The sequence below is a fragment of the Triturus cristatus genome, chromosome 5_2, assembly GCF_964204655.1.
Source record: "Triturus cristatus chromosome 5_2, aTriCri1.1, whole genome shotgun sequence".
Lineage (NCBI taxonomy): Eukaryota > Metazoa > Chordata > Amphibia > Caudata > Salamandridae > Triturus > Triturus cristatus.
Window position 1 is genome coordinate 447076686 of NC_140588.1, and position 23445 is coordinate 447100130.

At 43.6% G+C, this 23445-nt stretch overlaps 1 protein-coding gene across 6 annotated transcripts in view; it reads right to left on the reverse strand.

Annotated features, from left to right (window-relative positions):
• TNS3 (tensin 3) overlaps positions 1-23445 on the reverse strand; it is a 784915-nt gene that overhangs the window by 403025 nt on the left and 358445 nt on the right. For all 6 annotated transcript variants that reach the window (XM_085607385.1, XM_085607384.1, XM_085607387.1 and 3 more), the window contains one exon: positions 23132-23169. In XM_085607385.1, coding sequence (XP_085463511.1) covers positions 23132-23169 — 38 coding nt within the window. The remainder of the gene's footprint in view (positions 1-23131; positions 23170-23445) is intronic.

The following is a 23445-nucleotide window of genomic DNA, read 5'->3' on the forward strand; positions in this document are numbered from 1 at the left end:
TTCAAAATTTTCCAAAAATTATTTTTTTTCCTCCAAAAATACAGTCGTTCTATGCAAAAAATTGAGTGCTTTAGAGGTATTTTGAGAGCGTCAAACTGATCTAAAGAAGGAATTAGCTTAAAATTTGATTTCAGGCATTTATTTTTAACCTCTAGCCTCAACCTACACAGCTCAAGGGCTTTAGTTTACATCCCAGGATTTTCATTTTCCAGCCCCGAGGAAGTCTGGTAACAATCATAATTTGTTTCTTGTTTTGGCCACCAAAAGTGGGTATGCAGCATGGAGCCAGTTATTTAGCTGCCGCAGCGCTACTAACACAAACGATACACAAGAACAAACACGGATTTGTTTTTCCTTCAGGAGTAAAAGCACAGCAACGATGAGTCGATGGTGCTAGACCCCAGTAAGTAGTGAGGGTTCAAATAAATGGGGAAGTGGGGAGAAACTGCTTCAACTAGGCAAGAAGTTTAAAATGTCGGTAAAAAATGAGTCCAGGAAATATTTTCACAATGCAGCACCTTGGTGGTCAACACACAATAAAGCGAAACACTTCCTTCGTAGGCTTAAATCAAAAACAGCATTAAATCAAAAACGATGTGGCGCACTACACTTGTGTGCATAAGCACTAAGGTGCCCCACACAGGCTCGGTAAGAACTATAAACATGCCATAATACAGTGGATTGCAATGCAATAATGACAGACCCAGCAACTAAAAAATCTAATTAAACGTGAGGTAGGGGGCAGGGCTACATGCCAAGAACTATTCAAGAGGCACTCTGCCCCCCCCCCAGAAGCCCCTTCTACTCCCCTCCCCAAAAAACAAGCTTTTGCAATGCAAATTGGTCTTGCATTTGTGAGTGTTAGGTATTGACGTTGTAAATGGCAATGTCTTTTATCTACCAAAGGAGTGAAAGAGGAAAGAAAATGGAAACAGAAAGAATGCTAGAGAAAGGGGGGAAATGAAAAGGAGATGGAACTGTAGAACTTGGAAGAAGTTTACATGAAGAAGAAAACTGAAATAAAAGATGGACCAGTTTGCCTAATGGCTGCATGCTGAGAGCATAGACGTCAAACTTGGCGGCCATTATACAATGGGAAAAAGAACAACTGATGGACATAATGCAGAACAATGTCATACATTCACCCCAGTACTGAGATCTGGGCCTAAATCCATCATTTTTTTGCTCACCATGCCATTCCAGTTTGGACCCAGCCATATGCAAATCAGTCTTGACCCTGCGTCCAATGGGAACAGTCCAGCCCAAACTGCCAAGCCGTGTCCTCCCTGGACTGGAAACAAGCATACTAGGACCGGTTTCGGGCTTTCAGCCCTCATCAGCCAGGATAGCTTTACTCCAGTGGCATGGAGAGCACGGGACCCACGTCTGAGCATACCCCTCCCACTCGGGGTGACAAATGCAAAAAGAACAACCGATGGACAGAATGCAGAACAATGTCATACATTCACCCAGTACAGAGATCTGGGCCTAAATCCATCATTTTTTTGCTCACCATGCCATTCCAGTTTAGACCCACCCATATGCAAATCAGTCTTGACCCTGCGCCCAATGGGAACAGTCCAGCCCGAACTGCCAGTCCAGGTCCTCCCTTGACTAGAAACAAGCATCCTAGGACCGGTTTCGGGCTTTCAGCCCTCATCAGCCAGGATAGCTTTACTCCAGTGGCATGGAGAGCACGGGACCCACGTCTGGGTATACCCGTCTCACTTGGGGTGTTAACATCCTTGTTAACCTTTAAAATCCTGAGCCAGTTACACAATCAGACTGAGTCTAATAAATCGCTTTAATGTAAAGAAACAGTAGACGGGGGAAGAAACAACATACTGCAACAGAACCCAATGCAACATAAACAACAGTGCCTTGGGGGTGGGGGGGAATGCACATCGACGAACACCAGCACTGATAGGTTTTGACAATGTCATGTGATGCGGAGGGCGCCCAATGGGAAAGCGAGTATGTACTGTGATGTGAGGTGACTTGCACCGAAGTAATGGAGGGACGACCAGGAGAAAATGAGTGAATAGGTCATGGGAGTGAACCAAGAACACAAAGGCCAGAGCATTATCACCAAGCACCAATACTGTAGAGAGCAATCCTACTGATTATTATAAAAAGATCCTTGGGAGAAAATGCAACTGCAGCTTCCACAGCCGGAAAACAATGCCTCTGTTAAAAAGCAGAAACACAAAACTGCTCCAAACTGGGCACACTGTTACTATACACAAATAAGCATAAACTCAAAAGTGTACCGAACTGGGCACACTGTTACTGTACAAAGCAATCCTGCTGATTATTATGAAAACGTCCTGAGTAGAAAATGTAAGCGCGGCTTCGGGAACCAGAAAACAATGCCTCCGCTAAAAAGCTGAAACACAGACCTGCTCCCAACTGTGCAGCTTTACTGTACAAAGCAGTTGTGCTTATAATAATTAAAAGATCCTTGGGGTAAAAAAAAAAAAACACAGTCCGTAGGGTAGGCGCTGCGTGTGCAGCATACATTAACCCCTTCAGCGCTGCGCGGATTCCCCCGCGGTGCTGAAGGGTTCGAGCGCGGGCGGGGCCATGACGGAACGGTTCCGTCATGAGCACAGCTCAACCGATGCTCATGACGGAATCGTTCCGTCATGAGCATGGAAGGGGTTAAAAGATGCCTGGGGTAAAAAAGAAAGGCGCTGTCCGTAAGGTAGTCACCGTGCTTGCAGCATGCTAATACACAAGCCATTGCTGCGGTTTGTAAGGTGGGAGCCATGCATGCAGCATGCTACTACACAAGCCATCAAACAAAGAATAAAGGAGTGCGCTCAAATACACGTCAATTAAAAAACCGGAAAAGCACATGTAGCAGGAGCAGTCCGCAGGGAGGATCTAAAACAACAAACGTTGGGAGTAATTAGACATGCTGACCAAACAAAAGCATGTTTTTATAAAAGGCACAAATAGGAACGATTGAAAAAAAGAGGAGGGGCTTCATGCCACAGTCTACATTACAGCATGCCTCGCAAAGCAGCACATGTGCTGACAGGCTAAACTTAAAAAGGGCTGCTGCAAATTTCCTGGGGTGTTTGCAACCCCATTAATGGACAATGGCTGCTTAAAGCCACCAAAGACAAGTTAGAAAGCCACTTTATGCAGTGGTTTCAAGCTCATCTTACTTGCCATAGTGTATAATTGGCTCCTAACTGGGTGACTGTGTGAAGGGAGACGATATGTCACACACAGTGGCACCGTGTGAGTTGGTAGGTCTGTAATGAACAGGCAGATTTCAGAAAGTTGAGTAACTCTGTCGGGGAGGTCAGAGAGAAGGTAGCAATGGAAGTAGCTCCAAGTGAGGGATAAAGGAGAGTGGTCGTGCAGTGAGAAGAGTGGTCAGTGATGTGGATTTTCGTGTGCATTAAATTGGCGATGTCAACATATGTATGTATCATTATAGTAACTATTAAGAAACTAAGCATGGGAGTTACAAATTGAATCAACCACAAAATATTTCTTATTGCTTCAGCTTCAACAAGATTTGAACCTCTGATCCTGATGTTACTTAAAGATCTATGTAATAGGCACAACAACTATTGTATGTGTACATCTCTCTTGTGGATATTCTGAAATTGTGGCATGGAGCTTGGATTTAAAGTGAAATGTCAGACATTACACCCTGCGTTTATGATCTGTGCAGATCAGATTAATGGATTACTAGATTGCCGCACAGTTGGATTAAAAGAAAATAATATCCCACACTATCAATAACAGAGAAGCCATCCATGAAGCTGCTGACAATCAGTATGGAGATGCCCAAGCATTGCTATAAGGGGAGAAGAAAGAGCAACATATTTTTCAAACATTGAATAAAATATCATGTGTTTTTCAATAAAAATAAAAATAATTGAAGTAGGAATAAGAAGGGAAAACAGGCGGCTTAGTTTTATTTGATTAATTAGGTTTATTTAATGTCTGCGAGATAGGATGGGGCTGCAAGCATTTGTTAGATATATACTGTACTATCTATAAATTTTACATAACTGTACGACTATCCTCATCTCTGTCTTCTTTTTCATATTCTCTTCCTCCTTTTATAACTGCATGTTATTTGCTAGGTGTGCTCTTGTAGGGCACATTCATGCAGGTGGATAGTTATTTATATTATAGCCATTAAGATTGGGAAACACTTTGTCTTTGCGAATGCATCATATTATATACAATGGCACAGAAGCACATGAGCTCTCAGAAGGTGCAGTGATTGTGCACCAAATAAAGATGGCGCACAGTCAAGGGCACCCCCAAGGAGGAATAAACTGGGTCAGAAGGACCTCATAGCTTCCCCTTACAGGAGGGCGCACACTGCACCTGCCTGCGGGGGGGGGGACGCCATTCACCTTCTTCAGAGGCCAATCCACCTCCAGTAAAAGACGGAGCATAGGTTTCAAACTGTGGCCTTGACTTTCACCTCAGCGCAGGCGTGATCTGTCCCAGTTTGCACCTTTGCTGAAGTCAGTGCATTTATTGTGTAATCGAATGCCTTGCCCCGCCTCCCCGGGCAAACCTTGGTAAGGGTGCATGATGGCGTAAACAGGGACAGTGCAGCCAATTGTAACTGTAATTGCATTTATATAGCACTTACTACGTGTGACGAGGCATCAAATCGCTTTTTCGGCGAGTAGCAGGATACTCCAGAACCCAAAAAGGATTAGTGGTGAATAAGTATAGGGAAATATGAAATTAATTTGAACTGTGGACATGTGAGTTTGTTATTTGGATTAAAAAGAATAGTGGAGGGATAGAAGAGGGAAGGGTTTGCATCTATATAGCGCTTGCTACCCCTGATGAGGTGTCGAATCGCTTTTTGGCGAGCAGCACGTTACGCCGGAACCCAAAAACAGGATTAGAGGTGAATTAGTATAGGGAAATATGAAATTAATTTGAGCTGAGGACATGTGAGTCTGTTAGTTGAATTCAAAAGGATAATGTATGGATAGAAGAAATCATAGCAGTAGGAGGAGGTTTGGGATGAGACACCCTTATGTGGCTTTACCTTAATTCTTTAATGCCAATAGGGAACTGATATCAAACATTATGACATTTGTATAATGTTGTGTTACCGTATCGCTTCTGTTGGGTATTCTTCAGCTCATCAAACGCCCTAATTATTAATCTTTTAGATATTGATATATATGTTTGGGATATCACGTGAGATGTTATGATTGTTGTTTAATGGCGCGCCTTTGTGCTTTTAATGTAAAAATTTCTGAGCCTACAAGAGTGGCATTCTGTGACCTCTTAATAGTGTATACTGTCCACACAATAATGATAGTGAGGACACAAATTCTATTGTCATATGTATTTCATCCACATAGTGACACTGCACCGTTGTTTCCTTGAGATCTTTAAATTACTGTATATAACAACCTATGTCCTATAAGTCATTTCCATGCTTAAAAGTTGAGGTTATACTCTGGGGCATCCAGTTTCTGGATATACATGTTCCAAAAAGTGAGCATCTGTGGACTCTTTGTAAATACTTATATATTAAGAATATTGGTAAAATTCGACTTATCGATAGTGTACATTATATATTGTCTGCTGCACATATACATAGAATATGTGTGACATCGAATGGTGCGATTATGATTGTCTCTAAAGGGATATCTGTGTTTTATTTATTCTTTCACAGATCCACTTGCATTACTATTCATTCGCTTGGCTTTGTCTATATAAGGAATATATCCCAAAGGGCATATGATATATTCCTTACAATCAAGGTATGATAAAATTATTGAACAATGCTTTTAAGAGCACTCTTGTGTTCTGGGCTCCTTTTCCTCTATCTCCCCTTTTCTCATCCTTTCTTTTTCTTCTCTAGCTTTATGTAATTTTGGTTCTACCACTTGAGAATATTAATTTGTTCTAGATTACTTTTTTGTTAGGGCTTCTTTTTGTTTTGCTCTAACGGTATTTGTGCATTTCTGATTCAGAACACTAATTAATTATCAAATAATATTAGTGTTAATCTGTGTATGGTGAACTGTTCTTGCTGACAAATGCATTCAGGATAAATTTGTATATTTACCTCCCTTCTAGAATATCTAATGCATGTTTGTGATTTGTTTCACAATTGTATATAATCGGCATAGATTATTTTCCAATTTTAGTTGTAAATGGCAGAAGAGCACTCTACTTCAGGGAGTGAGGAGGACATCTGGATGCACTCAGAAGCATTGGTTCATAGTAGTTTCTCTTCCAGAATCTTCATACACCATAGCCACTCCCTCCACTATTTCTTCTTATTACCTGGGACAAGGAGCTGAGCAGCAATCAATTTTAATTGAAAATGGTAGAACAGCAGTGTATTTCAGGGAGTGAGGAGGAGACCTGGATGCACTCTGAAGGTATCTTTCAGTAGAATGACAAAATGAAAAGAAAGGTAGTTGTAAAATGGAGGCTTATATACTTTTTTGTTTTTAAAAAGAACTCATTGGCTGTTTCAGACCATTTTACAATAAAAACTAGGCTGTATGTTAAAAATTTTAAAAGCATGTTTTGTATTGGTCCAGAAAAATGTGTTCCCACAGAACATTACTTTGGATTTGCTGTTAGGTTTGAAAAGTTAAGCAATCTTGCTCTTTGGATTAGAAACATTATGTGCTGAACTTCTGACGTCTCTGCTCACACCAGTGTTCCATGATCTAATGCTATGCTAGCAGGCAGAAGTCATGTTGGGGGTAGAAATCATTTAGAAAGGGTTGAAATATGCAAAAAAAAGAAATGTGTGCTTCCATTTAAAAGAAAGGTGGAGAACGTGAAAAGGGGGCAGGGTACAGAGTTCCTGACCCCCTAGCTTTTGTCAGGGGGTCCCTGAGGGACCATGAAGGGTGAAAAAAACATTTTTTTAAATCGCGGGGTGCGCGTACCGTGCGCGCACGGTGTGCGCACGGCGGGGAAAAAAACATTTAAAAAATAGAATTAAAAAACAAATTTAAGTGTTTAGATGTTAGGTGGCTCTAAAAAGAGCCGTTGTGTTAATTGAGGGACAGAGAAAAAAACAGACATGGCAAAATTATAGGGTGCCGCACGTGTGCTGCTGTATCTTCTTCTCTATTAGCGGAATGCTGGTGTCCGCATAAGACACCAGCACTGAGGGTCTCCTGCTCACTCCCAGAAGATGACTGCTGCTCTGCCATTCTGAAGTACTGAAGTACTAGAAAAGCTGCTCAGCTCCTTCTCCCAGGGAATCAGAAGTAATAATGAAGGGAGCGGGTGTGGTGTTGGAAGTTTCTGGAACTGAAACTACTATAAACCAATGAAAAGTGTTGTTTCTTAATCACATGACCTGAAACTACTATAAACCAATGAAAAGTGTTGTTTCTTGATCACATGACTTGCCGTGCGCACACCGAGCGCGTATGGTGCGTGCACGGAGCACGCACGGTACAAGCACGCATGCGCGTACGGAGCACGCGCATACGGAGCATGCGCGCATGCGCGAAAGGAGCACGCGCGCATGCGTGTACGGAGCACACACGTACGCATCACGCACGCGCACGTGGAGCACGTACGCATGCGCACACGGAGCACATACGCATGCAAGCACCGTGCGCGCACGGTACGCGTACCGTAAACGTACGGTACGCGTACGGTGCGTGCACAGTCAAAAGCCCTTAAAAAAAATATATATATATATGTTTAGAGGTTTATAGAAGATATTAACTATGCTGTTCAACTATATCCAAAATAAAAAAAAAAAAGCTGAGCCATTCCATATTGCAGGATACAGTAAATCTATAATTATATACATAGGTAGCTTATTGTAAAATAAATAATTAAAAAATAAAATAAAACATTCATAAATTAGCATTTAAAAAACCTTGCAAATTCACTTAAAAAACCATAGGTTTCACACACATTAAAGTTAGGAGTTAGCATTTAAAAAACCTTTGAAATTCACTGAAAAAACCATAGGTTTCACACACGTTATAGTTAGGAATTAGCATTTAAAAAACCTTGCAAATTCACTGAAAAAACCATAGGTTTCACACACGTTATAGTTAGCTGGACATTTCACTCGAAAAAAAACATCGAAATTCCCCCGTTATAGTTAGTTCAGCTAACTATAACTCGCGCGCCCGCAATACACTGCTGATGACGTCACATATTACATCACTCATGACATGGTCAGTGACATCACTGATGACATCACTGATGACATCATCAATGTGATAAATTACTGCATCTTCTCACACCCTAATTTAACCGATGATACACGAACTCAAAATTTCAGACGTCCATTCTCAAAACCATAGATACTCCAATACCAATAACTACATACCCACTTATTAACTCTTAGGATTACATACACCTCCACTCATTCATATGTACAGTCACTCATACTTACAGTCACTCCGTACAAGACTATCATATGCATTTATCCACCTACATAGACACTCACACACCACCAATCATCCATAGAGGTACTGTCACACCTAGTCAGTCATGCAAATAATTAATCACACTCCCATTTACTCACCTATGCAGTTATACACACACAAGTTCACTTACTCATAAAAATAGTACCACATTCTTACGCTCTTATACAATCCTTGATACAAGCACACACTCATCCATACAGCCACTCTCACAATCACACACTCTTGCATATACCCACTTATATACTCTTACACGCATATATACTGCCTTTCACATATGTAGTTAGTCACAAATTTAACCACTGAGATATACATTCAATCCCTAACACACCCATACATACACTCACTCGACCATACAGTCCATCACAGATGCACTGTTAAAACCATGCACCCATGGAATCACCCACTCACACATCTATGGATAGTCACACACAGCCTACCCACACAAACACTCAACCACCCATACAGATACTCAGACAACCAATCGATAATCCATATAGACACTCATATAGCTATTCACAAAACCATGCAGCCACTTATACACCAACAGACAGAAACATGAAGACATTCAAACAGTTTAGTCACTAGTCTGCAGTAATACATTTAATGACTCACTTTTCCAGTCAATTACGCACGTAGAAAATCATCCATTCACACACTTGTACAGCCACTCATTCTTCCACAGGCCTTTCACTATAAATATATAAAACATATTTAAATTTTACAGAAACACACAGTCACTGGATGTTGTCATCAGTGATGTCATCAGTGATGTCATTTGAGATGTCATCAGTGATGTCATCAGTGATGTCACTGACCATGTCATCAGTGATGTAATATGTGACGTCATCAGCAGTGGATTGTGGGCGCGTGAGTTATAGTTAGCTGAACTAGCTATAACGGGGGAATTTCAATGGTTTTTTTCGAGTTCAATGTCCAGCTAACTATAAAGTGTGTGAAACCTATGTTTTTTTCAGTTAATTTGCAAGGTTTTTTAAATGCTAATTCCTAACTATAACGTGTGTGAAACCTATGTTTTTTTCAGTGAATATATATATACACACACACACAATTATTATACACATTTATACAAGTATGGTAGTTATATGGGGAAGAGCCAACTCTTGAGTAGTCTTCGGAAGATAAGGTAGTTCTCCGTAGATCTTATGTTTGGGGGGTAAAGAGTTCCATAGTTTGGCTGCTTGGACAGAGAGTTTTTTTTCTTGTATGGTGGGATTTTGAGGCGAGGTGCCAAACTAGAGAGGAGGTTCCTTTGGTGAATGTATTTGGTGAGCCAATATGTAATTCAGCCCCTGGGTGTGGAGTCTGACCACTGGCCCATGCACCTCACTCCTTCCTTATCCATCACAGATAGCAGATGCTACATCCTGTGCCTATGCCAGGCATCAGAGAAAGGACAGCTCCAGGATGCAGATGAACTGCAGACAAGGGAAGGAACTTGAGGGTTGGGACAGATGTGGGCTTCATAACAAGGGCTACTTCCACTTTCAGTTCAGCCAAAGTATCCACATCCTCGTTAAACTGGAGGACAACCAAGACAACCAATTCAAAGAGGAGTGTGGGATACACGGGCCGATCTTGCCTCTTGATTGTGCTTACGCAGAGAAATTCAGTGGTCCACATACTGAAAGCACTGTCATCATTAGACATGGAGACTCCTTACATCCGTGACTTCTTACATACAAACTGCTTATGTAAAGTTTGGGCAACAAAATGCACACCCTACAAACATGCTGGAGGGGGAGGACAAAAATATAACAAAAAGCACTGCAAACTGGCTGCTTAATGAGAACAAGATGAGTGCACCAGAGGCCCACATTTTATTTTTCCTGTTGTGCTGCAAATCCTCACACCATTCTTGCAGTGAGCCTCGATAAACAGCTTGAAAGCCACCGACACGCAAGATTAGAGACCCTGGGGAACCCATCTCCAGAGACTCAGAAGCCTCGTCAGAAGTACCATCTAAAAAACCACTGGTAAGTACAAAATGGCTGGGCTTAGAATCTGAAAGCTGTTTCCCGAAACAGTGCTTTTTCTCTTCATGTACCACTTAAAAATATTTAGAAAACATGCCTCTCCAGCTGTCAAAGATAATTTTGTCTGGTAAGAATTAAACACGGAAACTTACAGAGAAGCAACTGCAAAGAAATGTAAATGTTCCAGAGCTTTCACCTCGAGCCCTGCATCTAGAATTACATGTCCACTTCCAGGCCCTTACAGTTTTCCTAGAAATCGGAGCATCGGTGCCTGTCAAAATTCACCCACTGCGGTGTAGCCGGTACTAACATCACAAGCCATTCCCACTGCCAAGGAAAGAGAAGCAGAGGAAGGAAGAACAATAATTCAGTTATGGACACGAAGCTTAAATAAAACAACAAGTCCCTGGAGATGATTTGTATGGGTCTCAATTTCATGCTCCTGGAAGCAAAGCTCAGCAAGTATAGACGCACAAGCGCGAGATTGCATGCACCGATATCTGCTGGGGGAATTCGCTCCAGTAGCTCCTCTGCTATGGCAGAGGAGCATCCCCCCCCAAAAAAAACCTGCCTGTCAGCACCCTAAAAAAACTTGAAAAATAAAACGGGTTTTAAACCCATTTTATTATTGTTTTATTTTTCTTCTAAGTGTGCCGCATCTTGGGGGCGAGGCCACGGGGAGTGACAGGCATTGAGGGGGAGTGGTATGCACTGCCTGAAGTGCGCATGTGGATTTGGCCGGCCATCTCAGAACGGCTAAACCATGCACTGAAGGGGCCTCCAACCAGAGCTGTGTTGCCAGGTTGGAGACAGCAGGCCAGGCGCGTAGCTAGGGGGGGGCGGTGGGGGCGGTCCGCCCCAGGCGGCACTATTTTTAGGGCGGCAGCCGCGCGGCACTGGTGGCCCGTTGCGGCGGCCTTTATAATTTATTTGGGGACACTGACACTACTGTTACAGTAGTGTCAGTCAGTGTCCCCAAATAAATTATAAAGGCCGCCGCAACGGGCCACCAGTGCCGCGCGCGCGGCCCTGTTTAAAATGTAAGCGCATGCGCACCGCCCGCCACCACCTAGCATAGGCCCGTGACGTCGCAGAACACGAGCTTCTGCAAGGTTGACAGCGATCCGGGCGGAGGTGGTGGCAGGCCGACGGAGCTGCAGGCAGAGAGAAGATAGATACAAAACAAATCTGCGAGTCAAGAAGCGATGTACCGCCCTAGGCTCGAAGCAGTTAATTATTCGGGGAAGTGGACTACAGGCAGGGCAGAGACCAGAGGACCCTCCACGGCACTTTCTGAGAACGCCGGGCGCAAGTAAGTGATTTTAGATGAAGGGGAGAGGATGTGGTCCCTCGGCTGGCCTAAACTATCGCCTTTGGTGCTGGAAACCAGAGTTCGAGCCTCGAGGTCACCACACCAGGTGCTGGCTTCCTGGCAGCGCCGTGTTTGAAAGTTTTATTATGCTTTTGAAGCACCTGCTGCAGCGTTTCTCCCCCCCCCCCCCATTCCCCCCAATTACCAGGCCTTACATAAATGTCAAGATAACTCGTGTGATTAATTACCTTCCTGGCGAGAGATCAGCATTTTGTATAGTTGAGGGTGCAGAGGGTTAATATTCCTGCTGCAAAGAACGTGTACCAAGTAGATTACAGAGTGCGTATGATGCAAACAGATCAGCAGGTTACTGCTATCAAAAGAGACATCCTTTTGTTACTTGCAATTTATAACTTAAAGTCCTAATATAGTATAGTGAGCTATTAAGTTTCATCCTGGAATTGCATACAGACTGCAGAGTATACATTATTAGAACATTAATTAATGTTGCAAAAAGGGTTAATTTGGCTTGAAATCGATTCTTATTATTAAAGAAAACTCCCAACTACGCGGTTTCATTTTCGCCTCGGAGTTTGTGCTTTTCCACACCAAGCACTCTTAAACTATACTGCCTATCAGTATGGATGACATGTGACTCCTACACTTTTAGTCCTTTGGCTTATGTAACATTTCCTATGTCTCTGTGTAATGTGTGTGTGATGCAAAGTGCTCGGACACCCTACACTGGTATGAGTGGCGCTATAACTAATTCAGTGCATCTGAGAGAGTGTGGTTATGGAGACTTGGTCACTGTTAAAGGGTGCTAGCGAGAGATACCCGTGGTGGTGGAGGTGGTCATTGGGGGGCGCCAACAAACGTCGCACAGGGCGCCACCAGCACTTAAGCCGGCCCTGGCTCTAATACCTTCGGGTCGAGTTTGCGCTATATAAATATGCAAAAAAAAAAAAATGTCAAAGTACACAAGTTTTGTGAGTTCTGCTATAAGCACAGTTGCTCCAATGTGCTTCCGTGTTCACACTCCACTGAGTGGGGGTGAAGGAGGGTGTGTTTGTGATATGTTTATAGCTTCTTTAGTTTCTTGAATTAAACTTGCCATGGGTTTATGGTGAGCCTGTGTGTCAGTGTTCAGCTGTGATATCTAGCAACCATTTGCATGACGTTACACATTCTGCAGTAAACATGTGGTAGGTGCATAACATCTTGAAATAGTTTTTCACGTGTGATGCACTGGACAGTCCATGAACTGATTGGCTACAGACCGCCACTGTTTCACAGCCTAGCTAATGCATGCAGTAGATGACCCGAGGCCTGGTGATTGCGTGCGAGTGAGCAGGTGATTGTGTGCGAGCAGGTGATTGCTTGGAAGTGAGATCACAGAGAGCCATCACTGGGTCTGATCTGTGGAAGTTCTGCATGCTTTCACAGATACACAGCACCAAGTGACAATGGCTGTCTCTTCAAAGCACCAGCCATAGTCTGTGCCTACCTGCTCCACAGGGTTGCACGTGATTTCATAGAAAAACGGTTAAATGCCACATAAACTGACTGTTGGAAACTTTCGGGATGAACTGCATTTACCATTTCATAGAAACCGATGAATAGATTTAGCATGCTTATTGTTTAAGGTGTAAATCAAACCCTTCAGGATTCATGATTGCAAAAAAAAATCACAATATCAACACTTTTGTAAAAAATGCCTCGCATTTTACAAAAGTGCCTGTGAAATTTTGATAATGCTTAAACTTTTGCCCTCCCCACCGCCCGCTCGTGAGGTTGTATCACTGCATTTGTAAAATGTTTTAGTGGCGCAGGCCCTGCGTCTTCTGCAGCAAAGCAACTCTTTCTCTCCTCTTCAGCGCGAATATCCAAAATCAGCCTTGCCCCAGCTAATTTAGCAGCAGAAGTAGGCTCCAGCCCCTGAAGGTGGGGCTAATATGTGCGTTCTCTCTCTTTAGTAATATAAAACCTGCGGGACTGTGAAACTGAATAGCTCCTCCGCACTTCTTTCTGGACTGATTAGTTATGTTTCAAAATGTGCACACACTGCACTACGATGCCGAAGGAGTGGGTGGAGGAGTGGTAATACGTCAGCAGCCAGCAAGAAGGCCCAGCAAGTTAAGACCTCTAGTTTTACCTGCAGGTCAGAAGTTTGAATCGCAGTAAAGTGGATCTTAGCCTTTCATCCTTTCAAGGTTGATAACCAGAGCACTCTGTGAGTAATTATAGAATATGTTATTTAATTTGGAAAAAAAATCCAATTTACTTTTATTGTAGTAATGCTTCAGGTACCAATAACTCTTATTTATTTGAAGTTTTTGAAAAGTGCCCTTACAATTGTCCTTTCTCACATTCTCCATGTATCCAAGGCTGACATTCAGTTCTCCAGTGTGCAGCATTGAAGTAACAATTACCATGCAGCACTGTACCCTGCCTTCTCATCACACCTCATTCCACCCTGGCCCACTCCTTCCTGTCCCACCCTATACCACAACTCTACCCTGTCCCATCAAACCAAACCCCCACCATGCCCATCTCACCCCTTTCCCTCACATCTCATTTCTTCCCTCACATCTCACCCCACCCCATCCCATTTGCATCAAATCCTACCTCACCATCTTCTCAATCCATCCCATCTGAACGCTACAAGATCAAACCCCAACCCCACCTACCCTCTCCTCATCTCATCACATCACCTCGCATCATAGCCCATCCCAAAGACCACCCCATCCCTTTTACTTTCCCATCCCCTATCCCATTGCATTCCATCCCACCATTCTCCCATCTCTTTCCATCCACTTACATTCCATCCATTACACTTCAGTCACCATTGCATCTCCCTTCCCCACCCTCCCTTTTCCCATTTCATCCCATCTTCTCACGCCCCATCTCACTCACCTGATTCCAGGGGCGTAGCTAAGATGGGGGCGGTCCGCCCCAGGCGGCACTATTTTTGGGGTGGCGGTCGCGCAGCACTGGTGGCCCGTTGCGGCGGCCTTTATAATTTATTTGGGGAATCTGACACTACTGTTACAGTAGTGTCAGTGTCCCCAAATAAATTATAAAGGCCACTGCAATGGGCCACCAGTGCCACGCGCGCGGTCCTGTTTGAAGTACGAGCGCGTGCGCACCGCCACCTGCTGCTTGCAACTGCTGCCTGCAGCGTACGCACGCCGCCACCACCACCTAGCATAGGCCCGTGACGTCGTACGAGCTTCTGCGAGGTTGACTGCACGCTGGGCGGAGGCGTCCGGGTTCATTGTGCGCGCCGCCTGGGGTCTGGTCCGGGTCGGGACACAAAATAGTGCTTTCGCTTCCTGTGGACGGCGCTGTGCAGCGGAGCTTGGGGTGCCTAGGCTTGGGGTCTCCTGGTGCTTGCGAGGACGAGACATTTAAACCTGGAGCACTGTTTGTGGAATGTAGCGTGAGGGGAGCTTCATTCAAACAGGTAAGCCCCGGCGCAGTTCTTGTCTATTAGGTTCCTCTTGTGAGAGAACTGGGGACAGAGACAGGAAACGTTTATCCTTGCACACTTCGTTACTTTTTAATATAATTATGTGAAATGGTGACAGGCTGTGCCCTTACAGCCCTAGATGATGCAGACTTGATACATACAACAGTGTATTCCTGGTGTACCTACATAGAAGTTTGATTCAAACTGTTTGAACGTCAATATTCAAGCTTAATTTGGGAAATTTTATAAAAAAATAATGGAAACACAATTGTAAGCAGCTAAATATAAAAAAAATTGACAAGGACAGTCATTTTGATTTCTTTTGTTTTTTTAAGTGGAACGGTCTCTTAAAGCTTCGCTAATTCACACACAGCATAGGGACAGTATGGACAGCTGGTATGCAACGTTTCCAAACACACAGAGCATTGTTTAGCATGTGTAGCAGTAGTTCTGTTATGTTGACCTGCCAGATATGGTTCAGAGATAGCCAATTACTTGGCCTCGGCACTTTATGCAGACATTGTGATTCATCCATCAGAGGTTTTCCAGTAGAGGAACTGAATCACATTAATGTGGGTGGCTGGCTTGGAAGACATTGGTTATCCTCATAGAGCTGTTCTATAAAGGGAGTTGGGGGGAAGGAGGAGAGACTCTTGACACTTTCCAGCCTAACCTGTGTTAATGTTGAGTGTGTTTGGGGGTTCTGCATGGTGGTTCACAGTGGAGGTTAGGGCCTTGAATCCTTCCCCCTAATTAGTGTCAGCTATGGTAGTGTTGTTTGAAAGTAATGCCATGTGCCCTTCTACATGACACAGGTGGTTGATGCAAGAGTCATTCTAGTGCAATATTTGTGGATTTTATGTTTCTCCTTTGGTATGCATTGTTCCTCATCTAGGTTCAAATTCAAACATTCCACCCTAGGTTCTTATTTGCCTGCATCCTTGTAGTTGGAACTGGCCTGTCTCTTGCTTTCAATGTCTCTGTTGTCTTGTTCTAGCCTTCCATTTCTACTCTGCCTGATGTTTCCCAGCCTAAAGCTGCTCAATATTAAGGTCTCTCTGTCACCAAGGCCTATCTATTGCGTCTCCCGGTTCCTTTGTTTTACCTGTCCCACTAAAGTATGAGAGTCTCTCTTACTCCAAACGCCATTCTGAAAGCATTAGCTCCCGAACCCCTCTTGTTCACTGGTTCCCTGTTCCCTAGTTGCTTAGACACCGTGCAGACAGATTGTCAGAAGGACAATCACCTATTCAGGGATAGCTCAGCTGCTATTAAGGCATAACTTTGTTCCCTGTAACTTGTTTGGGAATGCTCTGTTGTCTGGTGAGAGTAGCTCTGCTGACAAAAAACTTAAAGGATAGATTTGCTGTTTGTACTGAGTAAGAAATTAACCAGAAGAGCAAGGGATTGATCAGATGAATGGTACTAATCAGCTGCCTTTGACATGTGATGATAGCTGTGGTCACTGTGGCACGTAAGTAGTACTTTTGCTATCTGTGACATATGAGTGATACTTGTACTATAAGCGCTGAGTGTGGAATAAGTCTTCATCTGAGCTAGTGGTGGCTGTGCTGTTAGCGCCAGTTAGACATGTGGGCTATTGCACCTGTCTCTGGGTAAATGTCAGTCTGTACCCTGCCCTTATGTTGATGTCTTCTTGTAATTCTCCTCAGGAAACAGCAGGGATAAACTGACCTCTCTGCTTCCATTCTCTCATTGATACATTTACCTGCGAGCACAGGCAAGCCTTTCTACTCTCTCTTCCTAAATAATGCATTCATCTGTAGAGCCTAGAGTTCTAGAGAGAGTTGAATGTTGTGTGAGCTATTTACCTTAAGCATTTTGGCTTGTGAGAGGAAAGGAACACAAAAGATTGAGATACAAGAGAAGAACCTGGTATTCTCTGATCCCAGGGCACCAGGGCCTAGGTTACGAGAGCTCCAGTTGTGATCGCAGGTTGCCAGTGTGATTGCTCCAGTTAGTCAGCAGTTGTCTAGGCGCATCCAGGTCTGTGTCCACTAAGGTTATGAACCTTTTGAAATGCGTAAGGGATCTGATGAAGGGCTTTATTCCTGGATGTCTGTGAGTAGAGCGATACCAGTAGTAGCAAGCTACTACTGTCCAATGATTGAGCCGTGGACATTTTGAAACACACATGCGTAAAAGCACACATAACTTACTTCATATCCGGACTTCTTTTAAGTGGTTATTTTTCTCCAGACCTTGATTCTGCCATGCCTACATTCGGGTCTGGGAGGCAGCTGAAGACGTGTGTTACAGGGACGTGTGTTACACAGCCTTGGCGTTCCATACTAGACACGTTATTATGATTTTACTGTTTTTGCAGACTTTTAACAATGTTGGTTACCATGAAAGTAATGTGAAAACAAAATTGCAGAAAAATGTAATGTTTCTTGTTTCTTCTGATTATTCACGGAGTCCCTGGATAGGGTTGAACATATTCCCATGGCCCCTACAGCTTTAAGGATTGTGATGACAATGTGTCTCCACTCCCTATATTTTAGCTTTGGGCCCCCTGGGTAGGCTGTGCACCATGTGTGTGCTGAGGTTGCTCTTAGGGAGAGATGCACTATTACAAGCTGGCTTTGGGTCCCAGGGAGTTGGTTGCTGCTTCTTAGAAGTAATGACAGGGCGTGATCCCTGGTTGTTGCCATTGGGCCACCAGAGCGGGCTTTGTATCTGGTCTGTGTTGGCAAGGTTGTGGAGCTGACTGACCCCTTTGTGCTGAGTTTAGTTCTAAGGGCACACAGTGAGTCATTCCCTGTGAATAATTAATTTGCTGTTTTTGAAAGATAAAGAATTACAGGCTTCGACACTGTTAAGTTGGCTCTGGGTCCTCAGAGCACATCACGTTTGTGCACGTCCCCACTGCTTTAATGGGGGGGACCATGATGTTTGGTCATTTATTGTCAGCTGTAAATGACGGATCCCGGAACAGTGTCATGTATGTGCATGTTTACATTGTGCTGAGGTGATTACCAGGTAATCGTTCACGCAGCTTTCTGATAGATGTCGCATGTGGTTTTTCTGAGTCCCCAGATAGATCATGCAGTCTGTGTGTCCTCCTTTGTACTGCCGGTCACTGGTGTATTCAGCTGTGTAGCCCTGGACCGTGTCATGTATGTGCATGTAACTTGCATGATCGAGGTAACTATTAGCGGCGATGCTACGTGTCTCTCGGACCTCTTTCAAGTGCGTGCTGTCCTTTCTCCCCCCCCCACCCCCCCCCCCTCCCCCACCGGGGCGGCAATCTGAGGGATAGCCCCGGGCGCCACAAGCTCTAGCTACGCCACTGCAGCAGGCACAGGCTCCCAGTCTCCCTGGCAGCGCAAATCGAGGGTGCTCAGGCCAATCCGGATGCAGGTCTCATGCTGCTGAGAGCAGGGTCAGGATTGGCCGCAGGGGATTTTGGGAGCCTGTCTGCAGAGACGCAGAAAAGCATTATGCTGTTGGCTGAAGGTAAGGTAAGTTCTTTTTTTGTTGTTGTTGTTTAGTCTGTGGTCGTCAACTCCCTGCCTAACCTCACCTGTTCGCCACTCTGCCCGGACACCAGCCGCCACTGGGAATGCTAAACTTTCATGTAGTCTTCTTTCCTAAGTACAGCACCGAAGAGGTGGGCAAATTAACACATTCAGATAGCGGGCCAATCCAGAGCTGAGCCAAGGGTCTGGCTTAACTCTAAAAAACACAAAGCATTGAAACATTTGGCATGTAAATAACACAATAAACGCCATGTAAAAAAAATATATATATATGACAAAGGCCATTTCAAAAAGTTGCTCCTTTATCCTTTGTGTTTCAAATGAGTACATTAGAACATGTTACTGCATTGAATGACATTTATTAACATAAAATTTCAAAAGAAAAAACAGCTAACAGTTTTTTAACTGCATTGTGGAGGGAAAGGGTAGTCCTAGCCCGGCTCCATCTCAGCTCGCCAGTCCCACGTGACCAAGGGCCGAGTCTGAGGCGGACATTCGGCCGGAGCCATGCCAAGCTCACCCGTCGCGAGACACACGAATAATCAACGTGCGGCTCGAGGGAATCTGATTACGCACAGCGTGGCCTACGCTGCACGGCCTCCCAGGGGCTCTGCCAAGACATCTCAATGCCGACATACCTTCCCCGTCCTTGGCCCCTGGGGCAGGTCCGGTGACTGCTGCGTGGACACAAGTCTGCCAGCCATGCATTGGTAATCAGCGCATTCCTTTCAGTTATCACCTGAACAAGAACAGGAAAACAGATGGCCTGATGCACAGAGCTTCAACGGGGCCATCTGCTCCCTGCGCGTGCGTCTTTGTTAAATATGGACGTGTGATACGTCTCTCCCAGGGACCCTGGTCCAGGTGAGGCAGGACTGACTGACTCACTCATACAGGCTGGGTGGGGGCTCACCATGAAGTGTTCTCTGGTACACCCCAGCCCGGACCGCTTTACGGACACGACCTGCCGATTGTTCCCTACTTTCCACTAGGACAGAAACGGCCATCTGATAATCTATACATAAATCAGAAAGTCCAGGGATGTTCAACAAAGGGTGCACGTCCACCGAGTACAAGCTCACGGCTGTTACAATTCAAATTATCTTTGAAGTGTAAAGGCTCAGTGGCATACAGCCTATGTAACACCGAAACTCTGGTAAAAGTATAACAAAAATGAGTTAAAAGGAAAATACTCACCAAAATATGGATTCATATGTTTTTCATCACTGTTTCGTATTTTAGTTTATGAACGATCAGGGCAATCTGTCAAATATGCAGAATTTTGGCTTCCTTTTAATAAAATACATATCTTATATCCGAGCACGGTGTCAGAACCAGTGGAAGTGCAGATCATACTACAAAGAATGAAGTATATTTGGGAGTTTAGGGGCAATGTGGGTGCGACGCACGCAAGCAACTCCTCAAGCCACTACAAGAAAGCAAGCATTGGCAAAGCCTCGCCTTTGGGAACAATTAGCTTTGCCAATGGCTTTTGCTGGTCGCGAACAGCATTGGCAGGTCGCTGTGCACCAAAGAAGGCCAAAAGTAAATTAAAAAAAGTAAATAACGCAACTATGCCATTGTACAGACAAATGTGAAGAAGTGCGTGAACCCATGCATCATTACACGTGTACACACACACATATATATATATATTTGTTTTTAAATAGTGCAAAAGCACCTTTTGTTAAGATTCTGGAGGCAGGAAGTAATCTTCTGCCTGATGCCCCACTTCACCCAACCCACCACACCCCATTCCCAAAATAACACCAAAAAAAAAAAAAATAAAGACAGTGGGCTTAGATGCAGTGTGGGGGCTAGTAAGGAGGAAGCACTGGGTGTGGATGTGGGGTGGAGAGAAGGAAGAGCAAGATAGGAGAGAAGCACAAAAGCAAGAAAGCAACACAGAGCATGGGGAAAAGGGAGTTTAGTGTGCGAGAAGCACACAGGGGAGACAGCGACACGGTGAAAGGAGATTTGTTTCTGTGGGACAAGCACACAAGGAAGAGAGCTGGAAAACCAAACACATGCTTAAGCAAAAGGATAAAAAAGCATTTTTCAAAAAGTGAGCAGTGGAAGGACAGAAGCCAGCCAACCAGACAGATAGTATAGAGGCTATCCCGAAAGGGGCAGTACAGACACAAAATGGACACACTGGGGCAAGGAAAGCCACCAAATAGGAAGCACTTAAATGAGAGCGACAATAAAGTCAGCCACTGGTAAGCAATGGGTGGACTGTAAGCTCCAGTAAGTTCTTTACAAGCCCACGATAGGTCTTTAGCAACCACAGTCTGGTAAGCTTGACCTAAACATGAAATAATTTGCAACTGGGTCAAGGCCAAGTTCCAGGAATAAATCACAGCTAGCGCAGTAATATATTTCTTAAAACCCAGCATATTATGTGATAGATGGATATATAGATAGATTCTGTACTTAGCATGTACCGGGCGTGCATGTATTTTCTTGGGTCTCCTCACTCTCACTTGTGTGATGCTTCCCCCTTCCCATCTCATCTCCTTGCCCTCTGAGGTGCTTTAACCCCCCCCCCCACCAAGCTGGTCAGTTGCTTGCCAGCTTCCCATCCCACTTGGTTATCGGTTCTTCTTTTTTACCACCACCTCATTGGGGATTTGATCCCTTTTTTTGATCCCCCTTTCTGATCTTTTTTTTTTTTTTTACTTTTTAGTAGGGCTTGGGAGCTGCAATTTGCTACAGGACCTCTCTTTCCCTTAATGCACGTTTGCAGACTTTTTTCTTTTAAATTACTCACTTCAAGATGCTCGTCCGTCATCTTGGAATAGTAAATTTAAAAAACAGGCCACCACATCATGAAACGTGCACATGCTTGATGACATACGCACAGGCATTCACCATTGGAGAAACTGCTGAGTCATGACATAAACATGGCGGCATGTATCTGTACAAAATGATGCTGTTCTGGGGGTGAGGGGATTGCTGGTGCTATTCAGCATCAGAAATAACCTTTTTTTTTTTACTAGGTGAGACCTATTATCTTTGTCAATGCTTGATTAACACTTGTAATTGTTTTCTTAAATTGTATGTTGTTTTTTCCATGATTCGTTTCCCCAAAAAGTTTATTTTATTTTTACAAGAATGTCCCATCCCCCTCCACACCCTAGTATTGATTTTTTTTACCTATATATAGGTCAATTTGTTTTTGTAACAAAATCCATGTGTTTTTAACAATTCACCATGAAATCTTTTGAGGTGAAAATGTTGTGAAATAGAAGTGACTGCACATAAAGTTCGTGATAAAGTCCACCTGATTTGCCTTTTAGAGATCTCAGTTCCCCGAGCACCAGTTCATATTTTTCACATTAGGAGATTCATCATACAATATATCAGGACAATTATGGAAAATGTTCTCTCTCTGTCGCAGTCACAGAAGTTTGGTACATGGTGCCCTTTCCACTAGCTACATACAGAGTACTAAGAACATTTAGAAGTCAAAACTACCCAATGGTCGAAGGAGGTGGGGTCAGATGGGGCATGACGTGCCCATGCTTTTTTAATTTTAGATAAATACTTCCACAACTTTTTGTGAAAAGACAACCATCTGGGATGGTTAATTCCAACAGCTTTAATGCTTCAGAAGTGTAAGGCAGGGAGTTTCCTGTGCAGAGAAACAGTGGGGAAGCCTTCTTGCCAGGGTGTCTGCTTCCCTGAAAGAAATGTAAATGTGCACAACTGGTCAATCTGCAAATGTAAAGGGTGTTTGGGAGCTGGTAATGGCTTTATTTCATGGAATCACTTGAAGCTTCCTTATGACACACATTTATTCTTTTTGAGAGATATTGTAATGGACCTACCAGTTAAGCTATGGAGTGTGTGCTTATAAAACAGAAAAAGTTGCACTACATACAGTCTGGGTATTACTAAAATCTATATTTTGAAAGCACTTTAATCTTAAAGCTTTTCTGCACATTTTTTAGCAGCCTATCTTATACTTGCTGTAATGCAAGTTTAAAATATTGGCTTACATGTTCACAGTGCTTTCTGTCACAGACTGGGACCTTGTAGCACTAAACATACATAAGTCGCTATTCTCCACCGCACCAACCAGGATTCAATTCTGCAGCTCTCTGGTGAAATGCATTAACTAATAGAGATTTCCTAATGTACAATAGTATATTTTCCACTGATTAACATAACTTGCATTTCATTTTCATCTAAGCTGTGGTTTTTTTATATGTAGTTATCTGAAGGTGAAAGACCATAAGAAGTTACAGAATATTTTGCTTTTATAGCCACGCCTTTGACCAAGCTCGCTCAGTCACTCCACACCCAAATGAGCGCAGAATCACAGTTTCAATACTTTTTTTTTTAATGCACTTCAAACACTGAGACTACCACAAAAACAATAATGTACTTGAAAAAGATTTCATAGGCCTTACCTTTGCTTCACATTTCCTGTGGCAAACATACTTGCAAACTAGAGGGAAGCAAAGGGAAGAAATATTACAGGCAAATAAGTAACATAAAAGGACAGCGTGATCAAGTGAATAATTCATTACACACAAGACATTTTTCTGCAGGTCGAAGGGAAAGTAAGGACAGTTCTGTTGCAGCCAAAAAACAATGAAACAGCTGACGTTATATAGGTGAACCAAATTGTGTACAGCTACTGTAGGACTGATATGTAGAAGAAATACTGAACTAATTCACTAAAATGACAGCACTTTCTCCATTTCCATTCATACTACTGCGC